Source organism: Mobula birostris, chromosome 30 (assembly GCF_030028105.1).
Source record: "Mobula birostris isolate sMobBir1 chromosome 30, sMobBir1.hap1, whole genome shotgun sequence".
Taxonomy (NCBI): domain Eukaryota; kingdom Metazoa; phylum Chordata; class Chondrichthyes; order Myliobatiformes; family Myliobatidae; genus Mobula; species Mobula birostris.
In genome coordinates, this window is record NC_092399.1 from 35,413 (window position 1) to 57,666 (window position 22,254).

At 45.4% G+C, this 22,254-nt stretch overlaps 1 protein-coding gene across 1 annotated transcript; it reads right to left on the reverse strand.

Annotated features, from left to right (window-relative positions):
* Positions 1-4,253: 4,253 nt before the first annotated feature.
* On the reverse strand, positions 4,254-17,071 carry LOC140190491 (uncharacterized). The gene is made up of 2 exons (XM_072247117.1): positions 17,041-17,071; positions 4,254-7,446 (listed from the first exon to the last, which is right to left on the reverse strand). Exon 2 carries the CDS (start codon positions 6,388-6,390, stop codon positions 4,450-4,452), a length of 1,941 nt encoding a protein of 646 aa, XP_072103218.1. The 5' UTR covers positions 6,391-7,446; positions 17,041-17,071; the 3' UTR covers positions 4,254-4,449.
* Between the last annotated feature and the right edge of the window lie 5,183 nt (positions 17,072-22,254).

The window sequence follows — 22,254 nt, forward strand, 5'->3', positions numbered from 1 at the left end:
GAACTTCCAGCCCTATAATTCCTCCCCTGAAACTCCTGCCTTGAAACTCCTTCCTTGAATCTCAAGCCCTGAATCTCCTGCCCTGAACTTCCTGCCCTGAATTTCCTGCCCTGATATTCCGGCCCTGAATCTCATGCCCTGAAACTCCTGCCCTTAATCTCCTACCCGGAAACTACTGCCTTGAAACACCTGCCCAGACTCTCTTGCCCTGAATGTCCAGCCCTGAAACTCCTGCCCTGAATCTCCTACCCTTAACCTCCCGCGCTGAAACTCCAGCCCTGTATCTCCAGCGCTGAAACTCATGCCCTTAAACTCCTACTCTGAAACTCCTGCCATGAACCTTATGCCCTGAAACATCTGCCCAGAAACTCCTGCTGTGAAATTCTTCTACAGAATCTCTTGCCCTGAATCTCCAGCCCTGAAACTCCTGCCCTGAAACTCCTCCCCTGAAATTCCTGCCCTGGAACTGCTGCTCTGAATTTCCAGCCCTGAAACTCATGCCCTGAATGTCCTGCCCTGAAACTCCCGATCTGAATCTCCTGCCCTGAAACCCATGTCCTGAAAGTGCTGCCCTGAAACTCCCACCCTGAAACGCTGCCCTGAATCTCCTGCCCTTAACCTCCTGCCCTGAAACTCCTGCCCTGTATCTCCAGCGTTGAAGCTCATGCCCTGAAACTCCTGTCGTGAAATTCCTGGACTGAATCTCTTGCTCTGAATCTCCAGCCCTGAAACTCCTGCCTTGAAACTGCTGCTCTGAACTTCCAGCCCTGAAACTCCTGCCCTGAAACTCCTGCCCTGAAACTCCTGCCCTGAATCTCCTGCCCCGAACCTCCTGCCCTGAATCTCCTGACCTTGTACCCCGGCCCTGAATCTCATGCCCTGAAACTCCTTCCCTGAAACTCCTGCCCTTAATCTCCTACCCGGAAACTACTGCCCTGAAACACCTGCCCTGAAACTCCTGCCACGAATCTCCTTCCCTGAAACTCCTGCACTGAAACCCCTGCCCTGAACCTCCTGCCTTGAATCTCCAGCCCTGAAACTCCTGCCCTGAAACTGCTGCTCTGAATTTCCAGCGCTTGAACTCATGCCCTGAAACTCTTGCTCTGAATCTCCTGACCTGAAACTCCTGCCCTGATTCTCCTGCCCTGAAACACCTGAATATGGCAGTACTGCAATTGTTTGTTTGACTTGAATATAATGTATTCAGTATTATTCTAACTTTTTTTTGATTCATAATATATATCTTCATGTACTCTGTATTCTATGTGGAAATTAATTAATAAAAATATTGAAACAGAAAAAAAATCTCATTGCTCTCAGAATTGCATGCCTCTCATTATCTTGGTCCATGGGATAAACAGCAGCCCAGCCTGACCAACCCTGGTCGGGTCACCTCGGAGAAGGTGTCTAATGATTAAAGACACAAAACACCCAATGACCACAGCTTACATTACTGATGATGTTTCCCAGTGCACACCCAGTTCATTAAGCCAAGTGGTGTCGTACCACAATAATGAAAGGCTTGGGCCACATTAAAGTGGCTCTACTACGCTACCCTATACACTACAGCACGTCATACCTCACCACTTTCTCTCCCAGACCCACATATACATCCGCCAGGCCTACCATCAAATGTAATCCTAAGGTCCAAGGGGGTACACACTATTAATCAGAGACATACCCCGATTAACTTGGACACACTTCCACAAACCTGCAGCCACTACACTACACTATCCACCAGAGCCCCATATCCTCACCACACAAAACTCCACAACCTTAACTCTCCCAACCCCACATATACATCCACTAGCCCTAAACTCTAATGTAATCCAAAGGTCCAAGGGGGCACACACCCCTATTAACCCTAGGCACATCCCGATCCCGATTAACACTGGCCACACCCCTACAAACACGCTGACTTGTGTAAGGAGGAGCAAGATCCTATAAAGGCAAGAGTTGGACCTGGTTATCGAAGGTGTGGATCAAATCGAAGTGGCAGTGTTGCATGACACTGAATCTCAAGTGATGAGATCAAGAAGCACAAGAGGAATGGTATTCCCACTACCCAAATATTTTCACTCTAACCCTATTCCATGAGGAAGAATGCATCCCTACCCTACTCCTAAACATAACATCTTCATGCCTCTAACACACCCCATAATCCTGAGACCCCTCCGCACTCTTGGGGTTCAAGTTACATAACAGATTCCATTCTCCCCTCTCTCCCCTACGGGGCGGCCTGCAGCCTCAACTCCCAGCCCTACCCCTAAACCTAGCATCTGCACCCCTCCTATACACCCTCATGAAGCCAAGCCCTCTCCCCACCAGAGGCCATGCATTAGGGTTAAGGTTAGGATGACCTCCGCACTTTCCACTGGGATCGCTCCCTATATGGCTCCCTTCTCCATTCCTCCCTCCTGGTACTTATATTTGCACGTGGAACAAGTGTCACATATGTCTTTACAACTCTTCCCTCACTACCATTCAGTGCCCCAAACAGTCCTTGAAGGCAAGGCGACATTTTATCTGGCAGTCTACGGGGGTCATCTACTGCATCCGGTGCTCCCAGAGTGGTCTCTTGTATATTGGTGAGGCCTGATGTAAATTGGGAGACTGTTTCCCCGAGCTGCTATGTTACATCCACCAGAAAATTAGGGATCTCCTGGTGGCCATCCATTTCAATTCTGGTCCCCGTTCTATTCTGACATGTCAATCCATGGTCTCCTCTACTGCAGTGATGAATCCACATTCCGGTTGGAGAAGCAAAGCCTTCACAGCACGCTGGAGGAACTCAGCAGGTCGGGCACCGTCAATGGAAACGATGAGCCGACGTTTTGAAGGGTTCCGGCCCGAACGTCGACTCATCATTTCCATTGATGCTGCCCGACCTGCTGAGTTCCTCCAGCGTGCTGTGAGTGTTGCTTTGATCCCAGCATCTGCAGATTATTTTGTGTTTGTGAAGCAAAACCTTATATTGTCTGGGAAGCTTCCAACCCGATGGCATGAACATCTTTCTTGAACTGCTGGTAATTACACCCCCCCCCCCAAACTCTCCTTCACCATTCTGGTTCCTGTTTCACCTTATCTCCTTACCTCCCTCTTCCCCTTCTTCCATGGTCTACTACCTTCCCACTTCTCCAGCTTTTACCTCTTTCACCAGCTGTTTACTTCAGGCCCCATCCCAACCGCCCCCCTCCCCAATTTCTTCTTTTTTCCCCAGTCTCGATGAAGGGTCTCGGGCCGAAATGTCGACTGCTTACTCTTTTCCATAAGTTCTAAGTCCCTCCAGGATTTTGTGTGCGTTGCTTGGAATTCCAGCATCTGCAGATTTTCTCTTGCTGGACATTCTGCTGTCATTGCACTGAGTATGCGAACTTCAATGTCTTCCCCTCAGTATATTCCAATATAAAGGGCTTGATTTATGGTGTTTTTCCCGCCTTACACGGTGGAATATTCCATTTTTTCTATTTATTTAGTAGTGGGGATGTCTAAATATATGTGCGCATATATATACACATGCACACACAAATATTACATATGTATCTATTATTAAGTAAATGGAATATCCCACCGTATTCCTCCTGATTGTGGGGTGCATCATTCTGATTCATGTGTAGTCTTGTTAACTTTGTGGGAAATTAAAGATGGTGCCCAAAAAAACGGTGCAGTTCACTCCCAGTAGGGGAGAGAGATTAAATGATCAAACTGCCAAGAGTTCACACTGGTCAAAGTGTGGAACTGTTGTTGTATTTTCTGGTAGATATCTTCTAGTAAATAGTGGCAGTTCTTTTTTCATTATCTTCGCTCATTTTTGTAAGCTTGATTGTTTTCATGCGTGGAATAAACACCATTACAAGAAAGTACCATATGACTCAAGCCATCTTTCCTTTGATCATTAACCCACAATGTAACAGAATTAGCAGGTTAATTACCAATGTCTTTCACCGCCAAAGATTTGACAGATGAAGAACATGTCCGAAATAACTGCAGTCAACTTGCCTTCTTCTTCAGTCTGCAGAAAGTCATGCAGGAAATTCAAGGGAAATTCACCCAGAGTGGTAACTGCTTGGAATTCACTTACACAGGGAGAGCAAGGGGTGTACAGCAGGGATAGATTTTAAAGGGTTATCATGGGACAGAGAAACTGGCAAAGATCAGCTGGGCTGAGTTGACTCCCTACAGTATACCGGGTGTGTTACAGATTCACTAAGTACCCAAGACAGAGTTTAAAATAGAATCAATTTATTTGTCACAGATCTAAAATATTAAACTCCAGTCCCATTAAAGGTGAACATCAGCTGAAGAAGCTCTCCCCATGCCCAGTGACCAGGGGGCAGAACCGGGTGTGATGAGCAGCAGCAATAATTGCAGAGTTGCACACCAACAGTCACATTGAACTTGCCTCTGGATTCAACAACTGTCATGGTTAAATATCAACATGCAACTTATTTAAATTTTTTCCCCAGTATGAACTCGGTAGTGTGTCATAAGGTGAGATGACCGAGTGAATCCCTTTCCACATTCAGAGCAGGTGAACGGCCTCTCCCCAGTGTGAACTCGCTGATGTACCTTCAGCTGAAATGATTGAGTGAATCCCTTCCCACAGTCTGAGCAGGTGAACGGTTTCTCCCCAGTGTGAACTGACTGGTGTGCCAATAGGTGAGATGACCGAGTGAATCCTTTCCCACACTCAGAGCAGATGAACGGCCTCTCTCCAGTGTGAACTCGCTGATGCAGCTTCAGTTGAGATGACTGACTGAATCTCCGCCCACAGTCTAAGCAGGTGAATGGCCTCATTCCAGTGTGAATTGACTGGTGTGCCCGTAAGTGAGATGACTGAGGAAATCCCTTCCCACAGTCTGAGCAGGTGTACGGCCTCTCCCCAGTGTGAACTGACTGGTGTGCCAGTAGGTGAGATGACCGAGTGAATCCCTTCCCGCAGTCTGAGCAGATGAAAGGCCTCTCCCCAGTGTGAACTTGCTTATGTTCCTTCAGTTGAGATGACTGAGTGAATGCCTTCCCACAGTCTGAGCAGATGAAAGGCCTCTCCCCAGTGTGAACTCGCTGGTGTGTCTGCAGGTGGAATGAACGAGTGAATGCCTTCCCACAGTCTGAGCAGGTGAATGGTCTCTCCCCAGTGTGAACTAACTGGTGTGCCAGTAGGTCAGATGACCGAGTGAATCCTTTCCCACATTCTGAACAGGTGAATGGCCTCTCCCCAGTGTGAACTTGCTGGTGTGTCTGTAGGTGGGATAACCGAGTGAATGCCTTCCCACAGTCTGAGCAGGCGAACGGCCTCTCCCCAATGTGAACTGACTGGTGTACTAATAGGTGAGATGACCGAGTGAATCCCTTCCCACAGTCTGAGCAGATGAACGGCCTCTCACCAGTGTGAACTCGCTGATGTACCTTCAGCTGAGATGACTGAGTGAATCCCTTTCCACAGTCTAAGCAGATGAATGGCCTCTCGCCAGTGTGAACTCGCTGGTGTACTTTCAGTTGAAATGACCGAGGAAACCTCTTCCCGCAATCTGAGCAGACGAATGGCATCTCCCCAGTGTGAATTGACTGATGTGTCTGTAAGTGAGATGACCGAGTGAATCCCTTCCCACAGTCTGAGCAGATGAATGGCCTCTCCCCAGTGTGAATTCGCTGATGTACCTTCAGTTGAGATGATTGAGTGAATCCCTTCCCACAATCCGAGCAGATGAATGGCCTCTCCCCAGTGTGAACTCGCTGGTGTACCTTCAGTTGAAATGACCGAGGAAATCCCTTGCCGCAGTCTGAGCAGGTGAACGGCCTCTCCCCAGTGTGAATTTGCTTATGTTCCTTGAGTTGAGAAGACCGAGTGAATCCCTTCCCACAGTCTGAGCAGGTGAACGGCCTCTCCCCAGTGTGAATTCTCTGGTGTGTCTGCAGGTGAAATAGCCGAGTGAATGCCTTCCCACAGTCTGAGCAGGTGAACGGCTTCTCCCCAGTGTGAATTGACTGATGTGCCAATAGGTCAGATGACCGAGTGAATCCCTTCCCACAGTCTGAACAAGTGAATGGCCTCTCCCCAGTGTGAACTCGCTGGTGTGTCTGCAGGTGGGATGACCGAGTGAATCCCTTCCCACAGTCTGAGCAAGTGAATGGCCTCTCCCCAGTGTGAACTTGCTGGTGTGTCTGCAGGTAGGATGACTGAGTGAATGCCTTCCCACAGTCTGAACACATAAAAGATCTCTCCCCATTGTGATCTGATTGGTGTGCTTGTTGGTTGCATAACTGAGTGAATTGCTTCCCACACACAGAACAGGTTGATGGAGTCTGCTCAGTGTGAACTCGCTGGTGTGTCGTTAGGTGGGATGACAGAATAAATCCCTTCCCACGGTCTGAGCAGGTGAACGACATCTCCCCACTGTGAACTGACTAGTGTGCCAATAGGTCAGATGACTGAGTGAATCCCTTTCTAGTTTGAGCAGGTGAATGGCCTCTCCCCAGTGTGTACTCACTAATCAGTCAGCAAATCAGATGTCTGAGTGAATCACTTTCCACATTCTGAGCAAGTGAAATCACTGGTGTGTCTGTAGGTGGCACGACTGAGTGAATCCCTTCCTACTGTCTGAGCAGGTGAACGGCCTCTCCCCAGTGTGAAATTACTCATGCATCAGCAGATGCGATGACTGAATGGATCTCTTTCCATGCACGGAACAGTTGAATGGTCTCCCTCCTTTCAAATTCACTGGTGTGTCTGTAAGTGGGCTGAGTAAGTGACTCTTCCCTCACATGGAACAGGTGAACGGCCTCTCACTGTGAATTTTCTGATGTATCTCCAGCTTGGATGACAGAGTCGAACCACTCCTAGACACACAGTAGGTGAATGGCCTCTCCCCACTGTGAAGTCACTGGTGTACCTGCAGGTCTGCTGACTGAGTGAATTTCCTTCCACATTATGAGAATGATATCTCCCTGCTATCGATTCTCTAGCAAATCAAGTCAAGTGTATGACATAGTAAATCCCTTACACAGTCAATACAGTTGAAGAACTGATCTGAAGTGAACAAATGCTGGTGTGTTCTCAGCACCCCAGTTCCAGTGGGTTTCATTGAGTTACAACAGAAAACTTCATTTCAGACACAAAACACGTTTCCAGCTGGGATGAAATATTTCTTCATCTTCAAGGATTAACAACAGATATATTGGTGTTACACAGGAACATCTGGTCACTCCTTCAATAATTTGAAGACTAAAATGTTCAAAACAGGTGAGTACATCCAAACCTCACCACTATCCTGACCACAGATTCAGGTTCTCCTTGCTACGACTGCTGCGCTCTCTTCTTAAGCATCTCCTCTTCCACTCTCAAGGATTGGTGATATTCAAGTGCTGGTAAACTAACACACACTACAGAACTGACATGTTGTTATGTCTGAGATTTCCGTACATAAATTCTTTGCCGTTTCTAACCTTTAAAAAGAGTAATAAAAGACATACATGGGTGAAGGACTATATTGCAGATGAGATCATTTTAGTTTCTATGGTGAGCTTTGACTTCACACTGTTACAGTAAGGTTTAACCCCAGTTGGAGGAACAACTCCTCAATCTTCCATCTGGGTACAGTGCAGGCATCCAGACTAATCATCACATTCTCTAACTGTTTTCCAGTCTGTATCAGAATGGGCTATTTCTACCCAATATCAATCTGTGAATTTGCTCAGTTTGTCTCTCCCCCCATTAGTATTATTTCAAGTTCTGTTCATGTCCCACAGTGCTACAAAGAGCACTTGATATTACATGGCTGACCCTGGAGATTTTCTATTGACCTTGACCTCCTCCTCCACCCAGATGATTGATTCTGATCAACTCACCAATGGCAATGCCAATGAATACAAAGGGAAACTGATTAGACTTTCTCAATGGAGATTGGTAATCTGCATATCTTTGCAATTGAATGCTACAGGTCACTTGTTGTCCTGGACAAAGGTGCCTGATATGAATATGAAATTGGGACAAAACATGTTCTCACAGGTAGAAAGGTCCAGGACCAGCGGAGGTAGAGCAGAGTAACACACTCAAAATGTTGGAGGAACTCAACAGGTTAGGAAGCATCTATGGAAATACATAGAGAGTCAATGTTTCAGGCCAAGAACCTTCCTCAGGACTTGAAAGGAAAGGGGAAATAGCCTGAAAAAGAAGGTAGGAGTGGGAAACGAGTACAAGCTAGAAAGTGATAAGTGGACAAGAGCAAATCTGCTGAAGCTGGAAATCCAAGCAACACACACAAAATGCTGGAGGAACTCAGCAGGCCAGGCAGCATCTATGGAAAAGAGTACAGTTGACGTTTTGGGCCAAGACCCTTCAGCAGGACTGGAGAAAAAAAGCTGAGGAGTAGATTTAAAGGTTGGGAGGGGAGAGAGACACGGGTGATAGGTGAAACCTGAAGGGGAAGGGCTGAAGTAAAGAGCTGAGAAGTTGATTGGTGAAAGAGAGAGATAGATTGGTTGGAGAAGGGGGAGTCTGATAGAAGAGGACAGAAGGCCATGGAAAAAAGAAAAGGGGGGAGGAGCACCAGAGGAAGGTGACGGGCGGGCAAGGAGTTAAGGTAAGAGAGGGAAAAAGGAATGGGGAATGGTGAAGGAGGGAGGGGAGGCATCACCAGAAGTTTGAGAAGTCGATGTTCATGCCATCAGGTTAAAGGCTACCCAGACAGAATATAAGGTGTTGTTCTTCCAACAGTGTGGCCTCATCACGATAGTGTTGGAGGCCATGTATAGACATATTGGAACGGGAATGGGAAGTGGAATTAAAATGGGTGGCCACTGGGAGAACCTGGTGAAGCAGTCTCCCAATCTACATCGGATCTCACCGATATACAGGAACACTGGACACAGTCTATGACTACAACAGACTCAAAGATGAAGTGTCGCCTCACCTGGACAGACTGTTTGGGGCCCTGAATGGCAGTGACGGGCAGGAGTAGCATTTGTTCCGCTTGCAGGGATAAGTGCCAGGATAGAGTTCAGTGGGGAGGAGCAAATGCGACAAGGGAGTTGGGTAGGGAGCGATCCCTGCAGAAAGCAGAAAGTGATAGGAGGGAAAGATGTGTTTGGTGGTGGGATCCTGTTCATTAGAGGATAAGCAACCAGTGCAGAGTACTCCTGTGGCTATTCCCCTCAACAGCAATTTGGACACTGTTGGGTGGGGGAGGGGGGGTGACCTAGCAGAGGAAAGCCACAGTAGTCAGGTCTCTGGCACTGAGTCTAGTTCTTTGGCTCAGAAAGGAAGTGGGGAGAAGAGGTGAGTTGTAGTGATAGGAAATTTGTTGGTTAGGGGAACAGAAATGAGGTTCTGTGGACGAGAACCAGGGAGGTACAATAATATAGTAGCACAAAGCTTTGCAGTACCAGCAACCCGGGTTCCTTCCAGCTAGCTTTCTTCCCCTCCTCACACCATTTTATTCTGGTATCTTTTCTCTTTTCTCCACAGTCCTGAAGAAGGGTCTCAGCCCAAAATGTCGACTGTTTATTCATTTCCAAAGATGCTGCCTGACCTTCTGAGTTCCTCCAACATTTTGTGTATATTGGTTTGGATTTCCAGCAGCTGCAGACTTTTTTGTGTTTATCATCTCCTGGCACTGCCTATAAAGAGTTTATATATTCTCGCCATGACCACATGGGTTTCCTCTGGGTGCTCTAGTTTTCTCCCAAATTCCAAAGACGTACTGTTTAGTAGGTTAATTGGCCATTGTAAATCGTCCCACGATTAAACTAGGGTTAAATCAGGAGTTGCTGGGTGGCATGGCTTGAAGGACCAGAATAGTCTATTCTGTGCTGTATCTCAATAAATAAATGAGAATCCAGGATGGCTTGTTGCCTTCCGGATGCCAGGGTCAGGAACATCTCAGAGTGAGTCCACAGCATCAAGTCGGGAGTGAGCAGCCAGAGGTCATGGTACACGTTAATATCAATGTCATGTATAGGATTTGTGACGAGGTCCTGCAAAGTGAGATCAGGAAGTTATGCATTAAGTTAAAGGACAGAACCTCCAGAGTTGTGATCTCAGGACTGCTAACCATGCCTTGTGCTAGAGAGGGCATCAGATTTTTGGATTGCTGGGGTCTCTTCCAGGTAAGGTGGGACTTGTACAGAAGGGATGGTTTGCACCTGAACTGGATGGGGCAAATATCCTAGTGGAAATGTTTGCTGTTGCTGCATGGGGGAGGGGGTATGGAGGGAGATGATGTTAAGCCTACATACCAAGTTGGGAATCAAAAGGCTGAGCATAGCGGGGCTAATGTTTTGAGCTACGTATGCAAGGAGTATTTTAGGAAAGGCAATGAGCAACACCTGGAATAATGAGTTTGTAGCCCTTAGTAAGACTTGGTTGCAGGAGGGGCAAGACTGGCAGTTCTGTGTTCTGGGATTCCATTGTTTTAGATGTGATAGAGCAGAAGGGGTAGTATTACTAGTCATGGCAGTGCTTCATCAAAATGGACTGGGGAGCTCATCTAGTGAGGCCTTATGGGTAGAACTACGGAGTAAGAAAGGTATGATCATGTTTATGGGATTATGCTACAGACCACCCAACAGTCCACAGAATTTAGAGGAGCAAATTTATAGATATCGCAAACTATTGCAAGAAGCATAAAGTTCTGATAGTAGGCGATTCTAACTGACCACATATTGAATTGTATTGAGTATAGGAAACATTAATGAGCCCTAATTTGGAGTATTGTGGGCAGTTCTGGTCAACTAACTACAGGAAAGATGAAAATAATCCAAGAGGGACCAATATTCTTGTGGGCAGGTTTGCTGGAGCTGTTGGAAGTGGTTTAAACTAATATGGCGGGGGAATGGGAACCAGGATGACAGAGCTGAAGATGAACCAGCAGATTTACAAGCAGATGATGGGTGTAACATGAATCTAAGGAAGGACAAGCCAGTGATTAGGTACAAATGCAGGCAGAGCAAAGAGTTAAATCGTACACACAGGCAAAATTCAAAAGGGCGAAGAATGAAGGACTAAAGGTGCGGTATTTAAAGAAGCGTAACATTTGGAATAAGGTGGACGAACTTGTGGCGTAATTAGATATTGGTCGGTATGATGTTATGGGCATTATTGAGTTGTGGCTAAAAGAAGGCCATAGTTGGGAACTTAACATCAAAGGATATACTTTCTATCGAAAGGACAGGCAGAAAGGCATATGCGGTGGAGTGGCTCTATTGGTAAGAGATGGAGTTACATCTTTAGAAAGAGGTGACACAGGGTCACAGAATGTTGAATATTTGTGGGTGAGGTTAAGAAATTGCAAGGGTAAAGAAACCATATAGAGGCCTCCAAATAATAACCAAGATGTGGGGTTCAGATGGCAAAGGGACCTGGAAAAGGCATGTAATAAGGGTAGTGTCACAATTGTAATGGAGGACTTCAATATGCAAGGGGATTGGGAAAATCAGTTCGGTGTCGGATCGCAAGAGAGGGAATTTGCTGAATGCTTACAAGATAGATTTTTAAAGCAGTTTGTGCTTGAGCCTACTAGGGGAAAGACTGTCTTAGACTGGGTGTAGTGCAGTAACCCAGATTTATTAGGAGCTTAATGTAAAGGAGCTTTTAAGAGGCAGTGATCATAATATGATTGAATTCATACTACAATTTGAGAGGGAGAGGCATAAGTCATATGTATCAGTATTATAACGGAATAAAGGGAATTACAGAGGCACGAAAGAGGTGCTTGCCCAGGTGGATTGGAGGAGGATACTGGTGGGGATGACGGCAGAGCAGAGGTGGCTGAAATTTCTGGGAATAGTTCACAAGGCACAGGATAGATATGTCTCACAGAAGCAGTTCTCAAATGGCAGGGGTAGGCAACTGTGGCTGACAAGGGAAGTTAAGGACTGCAAAAAGCCAAAGAAAAGGCATATAAGGTATCAAAAGTGAGTGGGAAGTTGGATGATTAGGAAGGTTTTAAAATCCAACAAAAGGCAACTAAAAAAGCTGTAAGGGAAAAGATGAAATATGAGGGTAAACTAGCCAACAGTATAAAGCAGGATACGAAACTTTTTTTCAGTTATACAAAGAGTAAAAGGGAGGTGAGAGTTGATATTGGACGACTGGAAAATGATGCTGCTGAGGTAGTAATGAAGGACAAAGAAATGGCAGATGAACCTAACAATACTTTGCATCATTCTCCACTGTTTAAGACATTAGCAGTGTGTCAGATGTCTGTGCGTGTCAGGGAGCAGGAGTGTGTGCCATTGCTATTACAAAGGAAAAAGGGCTAGGCAAACTTGAAGCTCTTAAGGTGGATAAATCACCTCAACCAGGTGGACTACATCTCAAAGTCCTCAGAGAGGTTACTGAAGTCACGACTGGGCATGATCTTTCAAGAATCACTTGATTCTGGCATGATCCTGGAGGACTGGAAAATTGCAACTGTCAATCCACTCTTGAAGAAGGGAGGAAGGCAAAAGAAAGGAAATTACAGGCCAGTTAGCCTAACCACAGTGGTTGGGAAAGTGCCAGAGTCTATTACTAAGGATGAGGTTTCAAGGTACTTGGAGACTGGTGATAAAATAAGTCAAAGTCAGCATGGCTTCTGCAAAGGGAAATCTTGCCTGACAAATCTGTTGGAGTTCTTCAAGGAAGTAACATGCAGCATGGACAAAGGAGAGGTAGTAGATGTCATTTATTTGGATTTTCAGAAGGTGTTTGATAAGGTGTCATATGAGGCTGCTTAACCAGATAAAATCCTATGGCATTACAGGAAAGATACTGGCATGGATAGTGGAATAGCTGACAGGCAGGAGGCAGCGAGTGGGAATAAAGGGCTTTTTCTGGTTGGCTGCCAGTGACTAGTGGTGCTTCTCAGGGACCAGTGTTAGGACCGCTACTTTTCACATTGCTTGTCAATGATTTAGATAATGGAATTGTGGCAAAGTTTGTGGATGACATGAAGACAGGTGGAGGGGCAGGTAATGCTAAGGAAGCAATGCGATTACAGCAGGACAGACAAATTGGAAGAATGGGAAAAAAGTGGCAGATGGAATACAGTGTTGGGAAATGTATGACAATGCATTTTGGTAAAAGGAACAATAGTGCAGACTATTATCGAAATGGGGAGAAGGTTCGAACATCAGAGGTGCAGAGGGACTTAGAAGTCCTTGTGCAAGACTCCCAGAAGGTTAATTTACAGGTTGAGTCTCTGGTAAAGAAGGTAAATGCAATGTTGGCATTATTCCAAGGAGATAATGCTGAGGCTTTATAAGACACTAGTCAGGCTGCACTTAGAGTATTGTCAACAGTTTTGGGCCCCATATCTCAGAAAGGATGTGTTGTCAGTTGTCATTGGAGAGACTCCAGAGGAGATTCATGAGGATGATTCCGGGAATGAAGCAGTTAACATATGAGGAGTGTTTGGCAGCTTTGGGCCAGTACTCATTGGAATTTAGAAGAATGCAGGGGGATTTCATTGAAACCTACTGAATGTTGAAAGGACTAGATAAGGTGAAGGTGGAGAGGATATTGCATATAAGACCATAAGACATAGGAGAAGAATTACACCATTTGATCATTCAACCATGGCTGTTCCTATTTTCCCTTCCTCAGCCCTACTCCCCAGCCTTCTCAGCAAAACCTTTGATGTCGTATCTAATCAAGAAACTATCAAGCTTTGCTTTAAATACCCCCAATGACCTGGCCTCTATAGCTGCCTCTGGTAATAAATTCCACAAATTCACTACCCCCGGCTAAAGAAATTTCTCCGCATCTGTTTTAAATGGACACCCCTATATCCTGAGGCTGGGTGCCTTCTTGTCCTCGACTTCCCCAGCATGGGAAACTTCCTTTCCACATCTACTCTACCTTGGCCGTTCAACATTCAGAGACGCCTCCTCCCCCCAATTCCTTCTAAATTCCAGTGAGTACAGACCTACAGCTATCAAACATTCCTCGTATGATAACCCTTTCATCCCCGGAATCACCCTTGTGACCTTCCTCTGAACCCTCTCCAATGCCAGAACATCGTTTCTTAAATAAGGAACACAAAACTGTTCACAATACTCAAGGTGAGGCCTCATCACTGCCTTATAAAGCCTCAGCATCACATCTCTGTTCTTATATTCTAGGCCTCTTGAAATGAATGCTAACATTGCATTTGCCTTCCTCACCACCGACTCTACCTGCAAGTTAACCTTCAAGGTGTTGTGCACAAGGGCTCCCAAGTCCCTTTGTTTCTCAGATTTTTGGATTTTCTCCCCATTTAGAAAACAATCTGCACATTTATTTCTATTACCAAAATGCATGACCATTTGCCACTCTCTTGCCCATTCTCCTAAACTAAGTCCTTCTGCAACCTAGCACTACCTCAACACTACCTGCCTCTCCACCAATCTTTATATTGTCTGCAAACTTGGCAACAAAGCCATCTATTCCATAATCTAAATCACTGAAATACAACACCGACCTCTGCAGAACACCACTAGTCTCTGGTAGCCAACCAGAAAAGGATCCTTTTATTTCCCACTTGCTGCCTCCTACCAATTAGCCAAAGCTCCAACCATACCAGTAGCTTTCCTGTAATACCATGGCCTCAAAACTTGGTAAGAAGCCCAATGTGTGACATCTTGTCAAAGGCTTTCTGAAAGTCCCAATATACATCTGTTGCATCCCCTCAATCCTACATGTAATCTCCTCAAAGAATAACAACAGGTTCATCAGGGAAGATTTTCCCTTAAGGAAACCATGTTAACTTTGTCTTATCTTGTCCTGTGTCACCAAGTACTCCATTGCCTCATCCTTAACAATTGACTCCAATGTCTTCCCAACCACTGAGGTCAAACTAACTGGTCTATATTTTTCTTTCTGCTGCCTTCCTCCTTTCTTAGAGTGGAGTGACATTTGCATTAGGGTTTCTTATGGTGGGGGCACCCAGAACTAGAGGGCACAGAATCAAAATTGAAGGGTGACCTGTTAGAACTGAGGTAAGGAGAATTCTTATTAGCCAGAGGGTAGTGAATCTGTGAATGCTCTACCACAGACTGTGGAGGAGGCCAAGTATGGGTATATTTAAAGCGGAAGTTGATAGTTTCCTGATTGGTCAGGCATCAAAGTATATGGTGAGAAGACAGATCTATGGGGTTGAGTGGAATCCGTGATCAGCCATGATGAAATGATGGAGCATACTTGATGGGCTGAATGGACTAATTCAGCTCCTATGTCTTAGTGTCTAATATGATTGAAAGGGTGTAGAGAAAATTTGCAAGGATGTTGCCAAGACTTGAAGACTTGTGTTATAGGGAAATGTTGAATAGGTTAGGACTTTATTCTTTAGAATGGAGAAGACTGAAGGGACATTTAATAGAGGTATACAAAATTATGTAAGGTAAATGCAGGTAAGGTTTTTCCACTGAGGTTGAATGAGACTACAACTGGGGTTCATGTGTTAAAGGTGAATGGTGAAATGCTTTAAAGGAAATATGAAGGGGGATACCTTCATTTTGTGGTGAGAGTGTGGAACGAGCTTCTACTCATGGTGGATACAAATTCGATTTCACCATTTAAGTGAAATTTGGATAGGTACATTGACAAGAGTGGCATGGAAGCCTATGGTCCGATGCAGGTAAATGGGATGAGGCAGATTAATGGTTCAGCATATACCAGATGGGCCACAGAGTCTGTTTCAATGCTGCAGTACAAACACAAGAAAATCTGTAGATGCTAGAAATCTAAGCAACACAAACAAAATGCTGGAGGAACTCAGCAGGCCAGGTAGCATCTATGGAAAAGAATAAGCTGTCCACTTTTTGTACCCAGATCCTTCATCAGGAATAGAGAGAAAAAAAGAGGTCTGATCAATAAGGTGAGAGGCAGGGAAGGAAGAAATAACAAGGTGATAGGTGAAACCGAGAGGAGGGAGGGGTGAAGTAAAGAACTGGGAAGTTGATTCGTGAAAGAGATAAAGAACTGGGGAAGGGGAAATTTGATGAGAGGGCAGAAGACCATGGATAAAGGGAAGGAAGAAGAACACCAGAGGTGATGGGCAGGTAAGGAGATAAGTTGAGAGAGGAAAATGAGAATTGGGGAATGGGGAATACCGTAAATTTGAGAAATCGATGTTCATGCCATCATGTTAGAGGCTACCCATACAGAATACAAGGTGTTACTCCTCTAATCTGAGTTTGACTTTTTTGCGGCAGTAGAGGAGGCCATGGGCTGACAGGTCTTTCCAGGTGAGGCAACACTTCACCTGTGCATCTGTTGGGGTCACCAACTGTATCTGGTGCTCCCAGTATGGCCAACCCAACATAGATTGGGAGCACCTACGCTCTGTTTGCCAGAAAAAGCAGGATCTCCCAGTGGCCATCCATTTCAATTCTGACATGTCAGGCGATGGCCTCATCTACTGTCATGATGAGGCCACACTCATATTGGAGGAGCAACACCTTATATTCTGTCTGGGTAGCCTCCAACCTGATGGCATAAACATTGATTTCTCAAACTTCTGGTAATTGCCCCTCCCCTCTCCTTCACCATTCTCGTTTCCCCTCTCACCTTATCTCCTTACCTGCCCGTCACCTCTCTCTGGTGCTCTTCCCTCTTCCCCTTCTTCCATGGTCTTCTACCCTCTCCTATGAGAGTCCCCCTTCTCCAGTCCTTTATCTCTTTCACCAAACAACTTCCCAGCTCTTTACTTCACTCCCCCTCCCAGTTTCACCTAGTACTTCTTCCTCCCCTCCCCCACCTTCTTACTCTGATCTCACCTTTTTTTTCCCCAGTCCTGAGAAGGGTCTTGGCCCGAAACGTCGACTGTTTATTCTTTTCCATAGATGCTGCCTGACCTGCTGAGTTCTCCAGTATTGTGTGCGTTGTTCAGTGCCTGACTGATCTGCCGCGGCCCGAGCAACGCGCATGCGCTATTGAAATGGCGCCAGCACCATCCCTACTCAGGAAAAAACTCATTAGGCTAAGAGACCGCGGTGTGTCCGGAATCTGCAGCAGTTGTTCGTCATTCGCGGTGCGGCCGTGGATACTGATGAAACTCCCGCCCAGAGCCCCACTCATACCTGCTACCATCCTCCAGAGCCTTTTGTCCACTGAGCGCATGCGCGATCTCTGACCTTTGGCGTATGCGCACTTGTTCTGTGGGTTACCGACGGCGAGTTCTGATCTGCGAAGATTTCTGGGTAAACGAGGTGCCATTCTCTATTCGTACTCATTCCGCTATATATGTGTCTACATTCAAATGAAACATAGCTCCTCTGAGGCCTATGTGCAAAAACCAGTACATTAGGCCATTCAGACCATCGAACCTTCTCCAACTTTCCATCATGGCTGATCCCGGATCCCACTCAACCTGCCTTCTCGACATATCCTTTGATGCCCTGACCAATCAGGAAAACTATCAACTTCCGCTTTAAATAAAGCTACGGACTTGGCCTCCACTGCAGTCTGTGGCACAGCATTCCATAGGTTCACTGCTCCCTGACTTTAAAAAATCCTCCTTACCTCTGTTCTAAAAGCTTGCCCCTCAATTTTGAAACTGTGTCCTCCAGTTCTGGATACCCCCACCATAGGAAACATTCCCTCCGTATCTACCTTATCTAGTCCTTTCAACATTCAAGATTGTTTATTGTCATTTCCCGTACACAAGTGTAAAGGAGAAAGAACTATTTCTTACTCCAGTTCTGATACAGTGCCAAAAATCCAGTAAGATAAAGAACAAAATTAATATAAATACATAAAAGCACCAGTTCCTCTCTGCCACATCCCTCAAAACCAGGCAATGTTTTTATGTGTGAAACTCAACAGCTAACGCAGCAGACTCCCACACACAATCTACTCAATACTAACAGGCACTCTGTGTGTCAAAGGTCAAAGTCCAATACATTTGCAAGTGCAGGTATGAAACAAAAACAAGAGATGCTGCAGATACTCAAAATATAGAGAAATGCACATGCAAAATGCTGGAGAAATTAAGCAGGTCATGCAGCATCTGCAGATAAATAGCCAAGGCTTCACGTTGAACCCCTTCACCGGTTTCTAGATGCTGCGTGACCTGCTAAGTTTATCCAGCATTTTGCAAAAATAAAACAACAGTTTTTCAGTAAACTACTTTCCAAATTTTGCTGATCTTTCATTTGTAGCCACATCCTTCTGCTTTGCTTCCCTTTCCTTCCCCATAGACTCATCCCCACACCACTTTCTTGAGCCCCAAATTTCTGCCCAATGCGAAATGCCCAATTTGGTTTATAACCCTGCTCCACTGAAAATTTATCAAATGGCTGCCCATTCTGCTCTCATACTTTAGAGGAGAGTATAAACCAGCTGTGTAAGGTACAGTGATTGTGACCCAAAAACATTGAAAACAGCAGGAAGCAGGAGTTTCCTTGACCCGTAATATTCTTCCTTGGCCCAGAGCCCTAAGGAATGTGGAATATTTGGGACAAATAAACAGTGAGCTCATCTTCTGCAGTCTGCATAAAGTCACGGAGGAAATTCAAGGTAAAACCCTTCACCAACAGATTAGTGACCAGTTGCAACCTGTCATCACAGGGAGAACAAGGGGTGGACAGCAGGGGTGGATTTAAAAGCACTGATGTGGTACACAGGGACCAGATGGGATAAGTGGCCTCTCTACTGTATATTGGGCATGTGGCAGAGATAGTAAACATCTGAGACACAGGACTTCAACTAGAACTGATTTTTTTGTCACAGATTTACAGTATTAAACAGCAGTCTAATATAAGGCTAACATCAGCAGAACAAACCACTCCAATGCTTAGTAACCAGAGTTCTGTTCTGGATTTGACGAACAGCTGTAAGAACTGCAGAATCTGACATCAATAACCCCTTGTGAACTTGCAACTAGATACAGTCACCAAGGCTGTTAAAAATTTAACATGCCACTTATTTGAACTTCCTCCCTGAAATGAATTTGCTGATACTTCAGAAGTGTTGTTTCTACTTATTGCAAACTCATTGGAGTCTTCCAAGGTGCGTACACTGAGTGAATCCCTTCCCACACTTGGAAGAGGTGTAAGGCTATTCCCCTGCATGAACTGGCTGGTGTTTCAGGAGCTCAGGTAACTAAACGAATCCCTTCCCAAATAGAAACATAGAAAACCTAGAGCACAGTACAGGTCCTTCGGCCCACAATGATGTGCCGAACATGTACTTATTTTAGAAATTAGCTAGGGTTACCCATAGCCCTCTATTTTTCTAAGCTCCATGTACCTATTTGTCACGTACCCCGTGACGGGGATAAAGAAACCAGCAGAAATGGAAAACACTTTGGAGTCTCGTATTACTATAAACTACTAATATTTATTAGTAATTACGCAATACAGTAATATCAATGTAAATAAACAACACAGGTTAGCAATGAATATATATATATATGAGTACGTAAATCAGTAAGTGTGGAAATATATGTATGGAAACCAAGCTTCATTAAGTCTAGGGGTAAAAAGGTACAGTCTTACAATGTTGACTAAAGTTCAGTTCAGTGCAGTTCATGGTATTTAGTTGAATAGCGATGGGGAGAGAGAGAGAGAGAGAGAGAGAGAGAGAGGGGCAGTTGAGTCTTCAGGTGAGCTGTTGCCGTCGATCTTCTTGTCGTCCTCCGAAATCCTTCACAAGTCACCGACTGTGACTTTAATCAGGGGGACCGGTTTTCCTGTGGTGGAGCTATCACCCCGGCAAGGGTGGACACATAGACAACTCCCCACCAGTCAACCCCTTCTTCAGCGGTGGAATAGCAATTTGGATCGATCCACTTGATCGATCCTCCAAAACCCACTTTTTTCTGTGGGCACAACAATGCTCATTCAGTGTCCAGATCATGTGGCTGAGGTCTGTATCATCTGACCTCCCACTTATTTCACCAGGCTGAGCATCACCTGTCATTCAAAGAGTCCCTCCTTCCTTTGTCTGCAAACAAGTGCACAAGCAGGCAACAAGTCCTTGAAAGTAACATCAATAATGTCAATAAAATCAATAATCAATAATGTGGCCACACATTTTAATTCCACATCCCATTCCCATTCTGATATCGCAAACACGGGGAATTCTGCAAGTGCTGGAAATTCAAGCAACACACATCAAAGTTGCTGGTGAATGCAGCAGGCCAGGCAGCATCTCTAGGAAGAGGTACAGTCGACGTTTCGGGCCGAGACCCTTCGTCAGGACTAACTGAAAGAAGAGCTAGTAAGAGATTTGAAAGTGGGACGGGGAGGGGGAGATCAAAAATGATAGGAGAAGACAGGTGGGGGAGGGATGGAGCCAAGAGCTGGACACTTGATTGGCAAAAAGGGATATGAGAGGATCATGGGACAGGAAGCACAGGGAGAAAGAAAAGGGGGATGGGGGGAAAACCCAGAGGATGGACAAGGGGTATAGTCAGAGGGACAGAGGGAGAAAAAGGAGAGAGAGAGAGAGAGAGAGAGAGAGAAAGAATGTGTATATATAAATAAATAACAGATGGGGTACAAGGGGGAGGTGGGGCATTAGCGGAAGTTTGAGAAGTCAATTAAATGGGTGAGGTTGTGTTGGGGGCCTGACTGATAGAGACTGTTGTTAGGTGCCAGAGACCATTCCTGAACTAACTCCTGGAATCAGATTCACTTCTTTCACCTCCCTCTCCTTTCTCAATTGCCGGAGGCAAACTGTCAACAAACAAAATACTATTCCGGGGCACCAGCATTCTGGCAGGCAGGTTTGCCTCTGCAACACGGGTGTGTTTAAACTAAGTAGTAGGGGGGAGGGGACGAACTGGAAATATAAGGATGGTGATAAAGGGAAAGTGAGAATAAGAGAAGTTAAGAAAGACAGCAGAATCAACAGAGCAGAAAGCTCAAGAAGGGATCGTACAGTATGGCCAAGTGAAATAGGAATTGATATGGGGGGTGAGGGGAGTAATGAATTAAACTTATTATATATGAATGCACGGAGTATAAGAAATAAAGTGGATGGGCTTGAGGCGCAGTTGGAAATTGGGAAGTATGATGTTGTGGGAATAACAGAGACATGGCTTCAAGTAGACAGGGCCTGGGAAATGAATATTCAAGGGTATACGTCCAATCGAAAGGACAGACTGATGGGCAGAGGGGGTGGGGTGGCTCTGTTGGTGAGGAATGATATTCAGTCCCTTGCGAGGGGGGACATAGAATCAGGAGACTAGAGTCAGTATGGATAGAACTGAAAAATTCTAAGGGTAGAAAGACCCTAATGGGAGTTATCTACAGGCCCCCAAACAGTAGTCTGGATGTAAGGTGTAAGTTGAATCAAGAGTTAAAATTGGCATGTTGCAAAGGTAATGCTACAGTTGTTATGGGGGATTTCAACATGCAGGTAGACTGGAGGAATCAGGTTGGTACTGGACCCCAAGAAAGGGAGTTTGTGGAGTCCCTCCGAGATGGATTTTTAGAACAGCTTGTACTGGAGCCTACCAGAGAGAACGCAATTCTAGATTTAGTGTTGTGCAATGAACCGGATTTGATCAGGGACCTCGAGGTAAAGGAGCCATTAGGAGGTAGTGACCATAATTTGATAAGTTTTAATCTACAATTTGAGAGAGAGAAGGGAAACTTGGAAGCATCAGTATTACAGTTGAACAAAGGGAACTATGGTGCTATGAGGGAGGAGCTGGCCAAAGTTCAATGGAAAAAGACCCTAGCAGGGATGACAGTGGAACAGCAATGGCAAGTGTTTCTGGGAATAATGCGGAAGGTGCAGGATCAGTTTGTTCCAAAGAGGAAGAAAGATCCTAAGGGGAGTAAGGGGAGGCCGTGGCTGACAAGGGAAGTAATGGACAGTATAAAAATAAAAGAGAAGTAACATAGCAAAGACGAGTGGGAAGCCGAAGGATTGGGAAACTTTTAAAGAGCAACAGAAGGTAACTAAAAAGGCAATACACAGAGAAAAAATGAGGTATATGAAGGTAAACTAGCCAAGAATATAAAGGAGCATAGTAAAAGCTTCTTTAGCTATGTGAAAAGGGAAAAAATAGTTAAGACCAAAATTGGGCCCTTGAAGACAGAAACGGGTGAACTTATGGGGAACAAGGAAATGGCAGACGATTTGAACAGGTACTTTCGATCTGTCTTCACTAGAGAAGACACAAATAATCTCCCAGGTATAATAGTGGCCAAAGGACCTAGGGTAATGGATGAACTGAAGAAAATTTATATTAGGCAGGAAATGGTGTTGGATAGACTGTTGGGTCTGAAGGCTGGTAAGTCCCCGGGACCTGATGGTCTGCATCCCAGGGTACTTAAGGA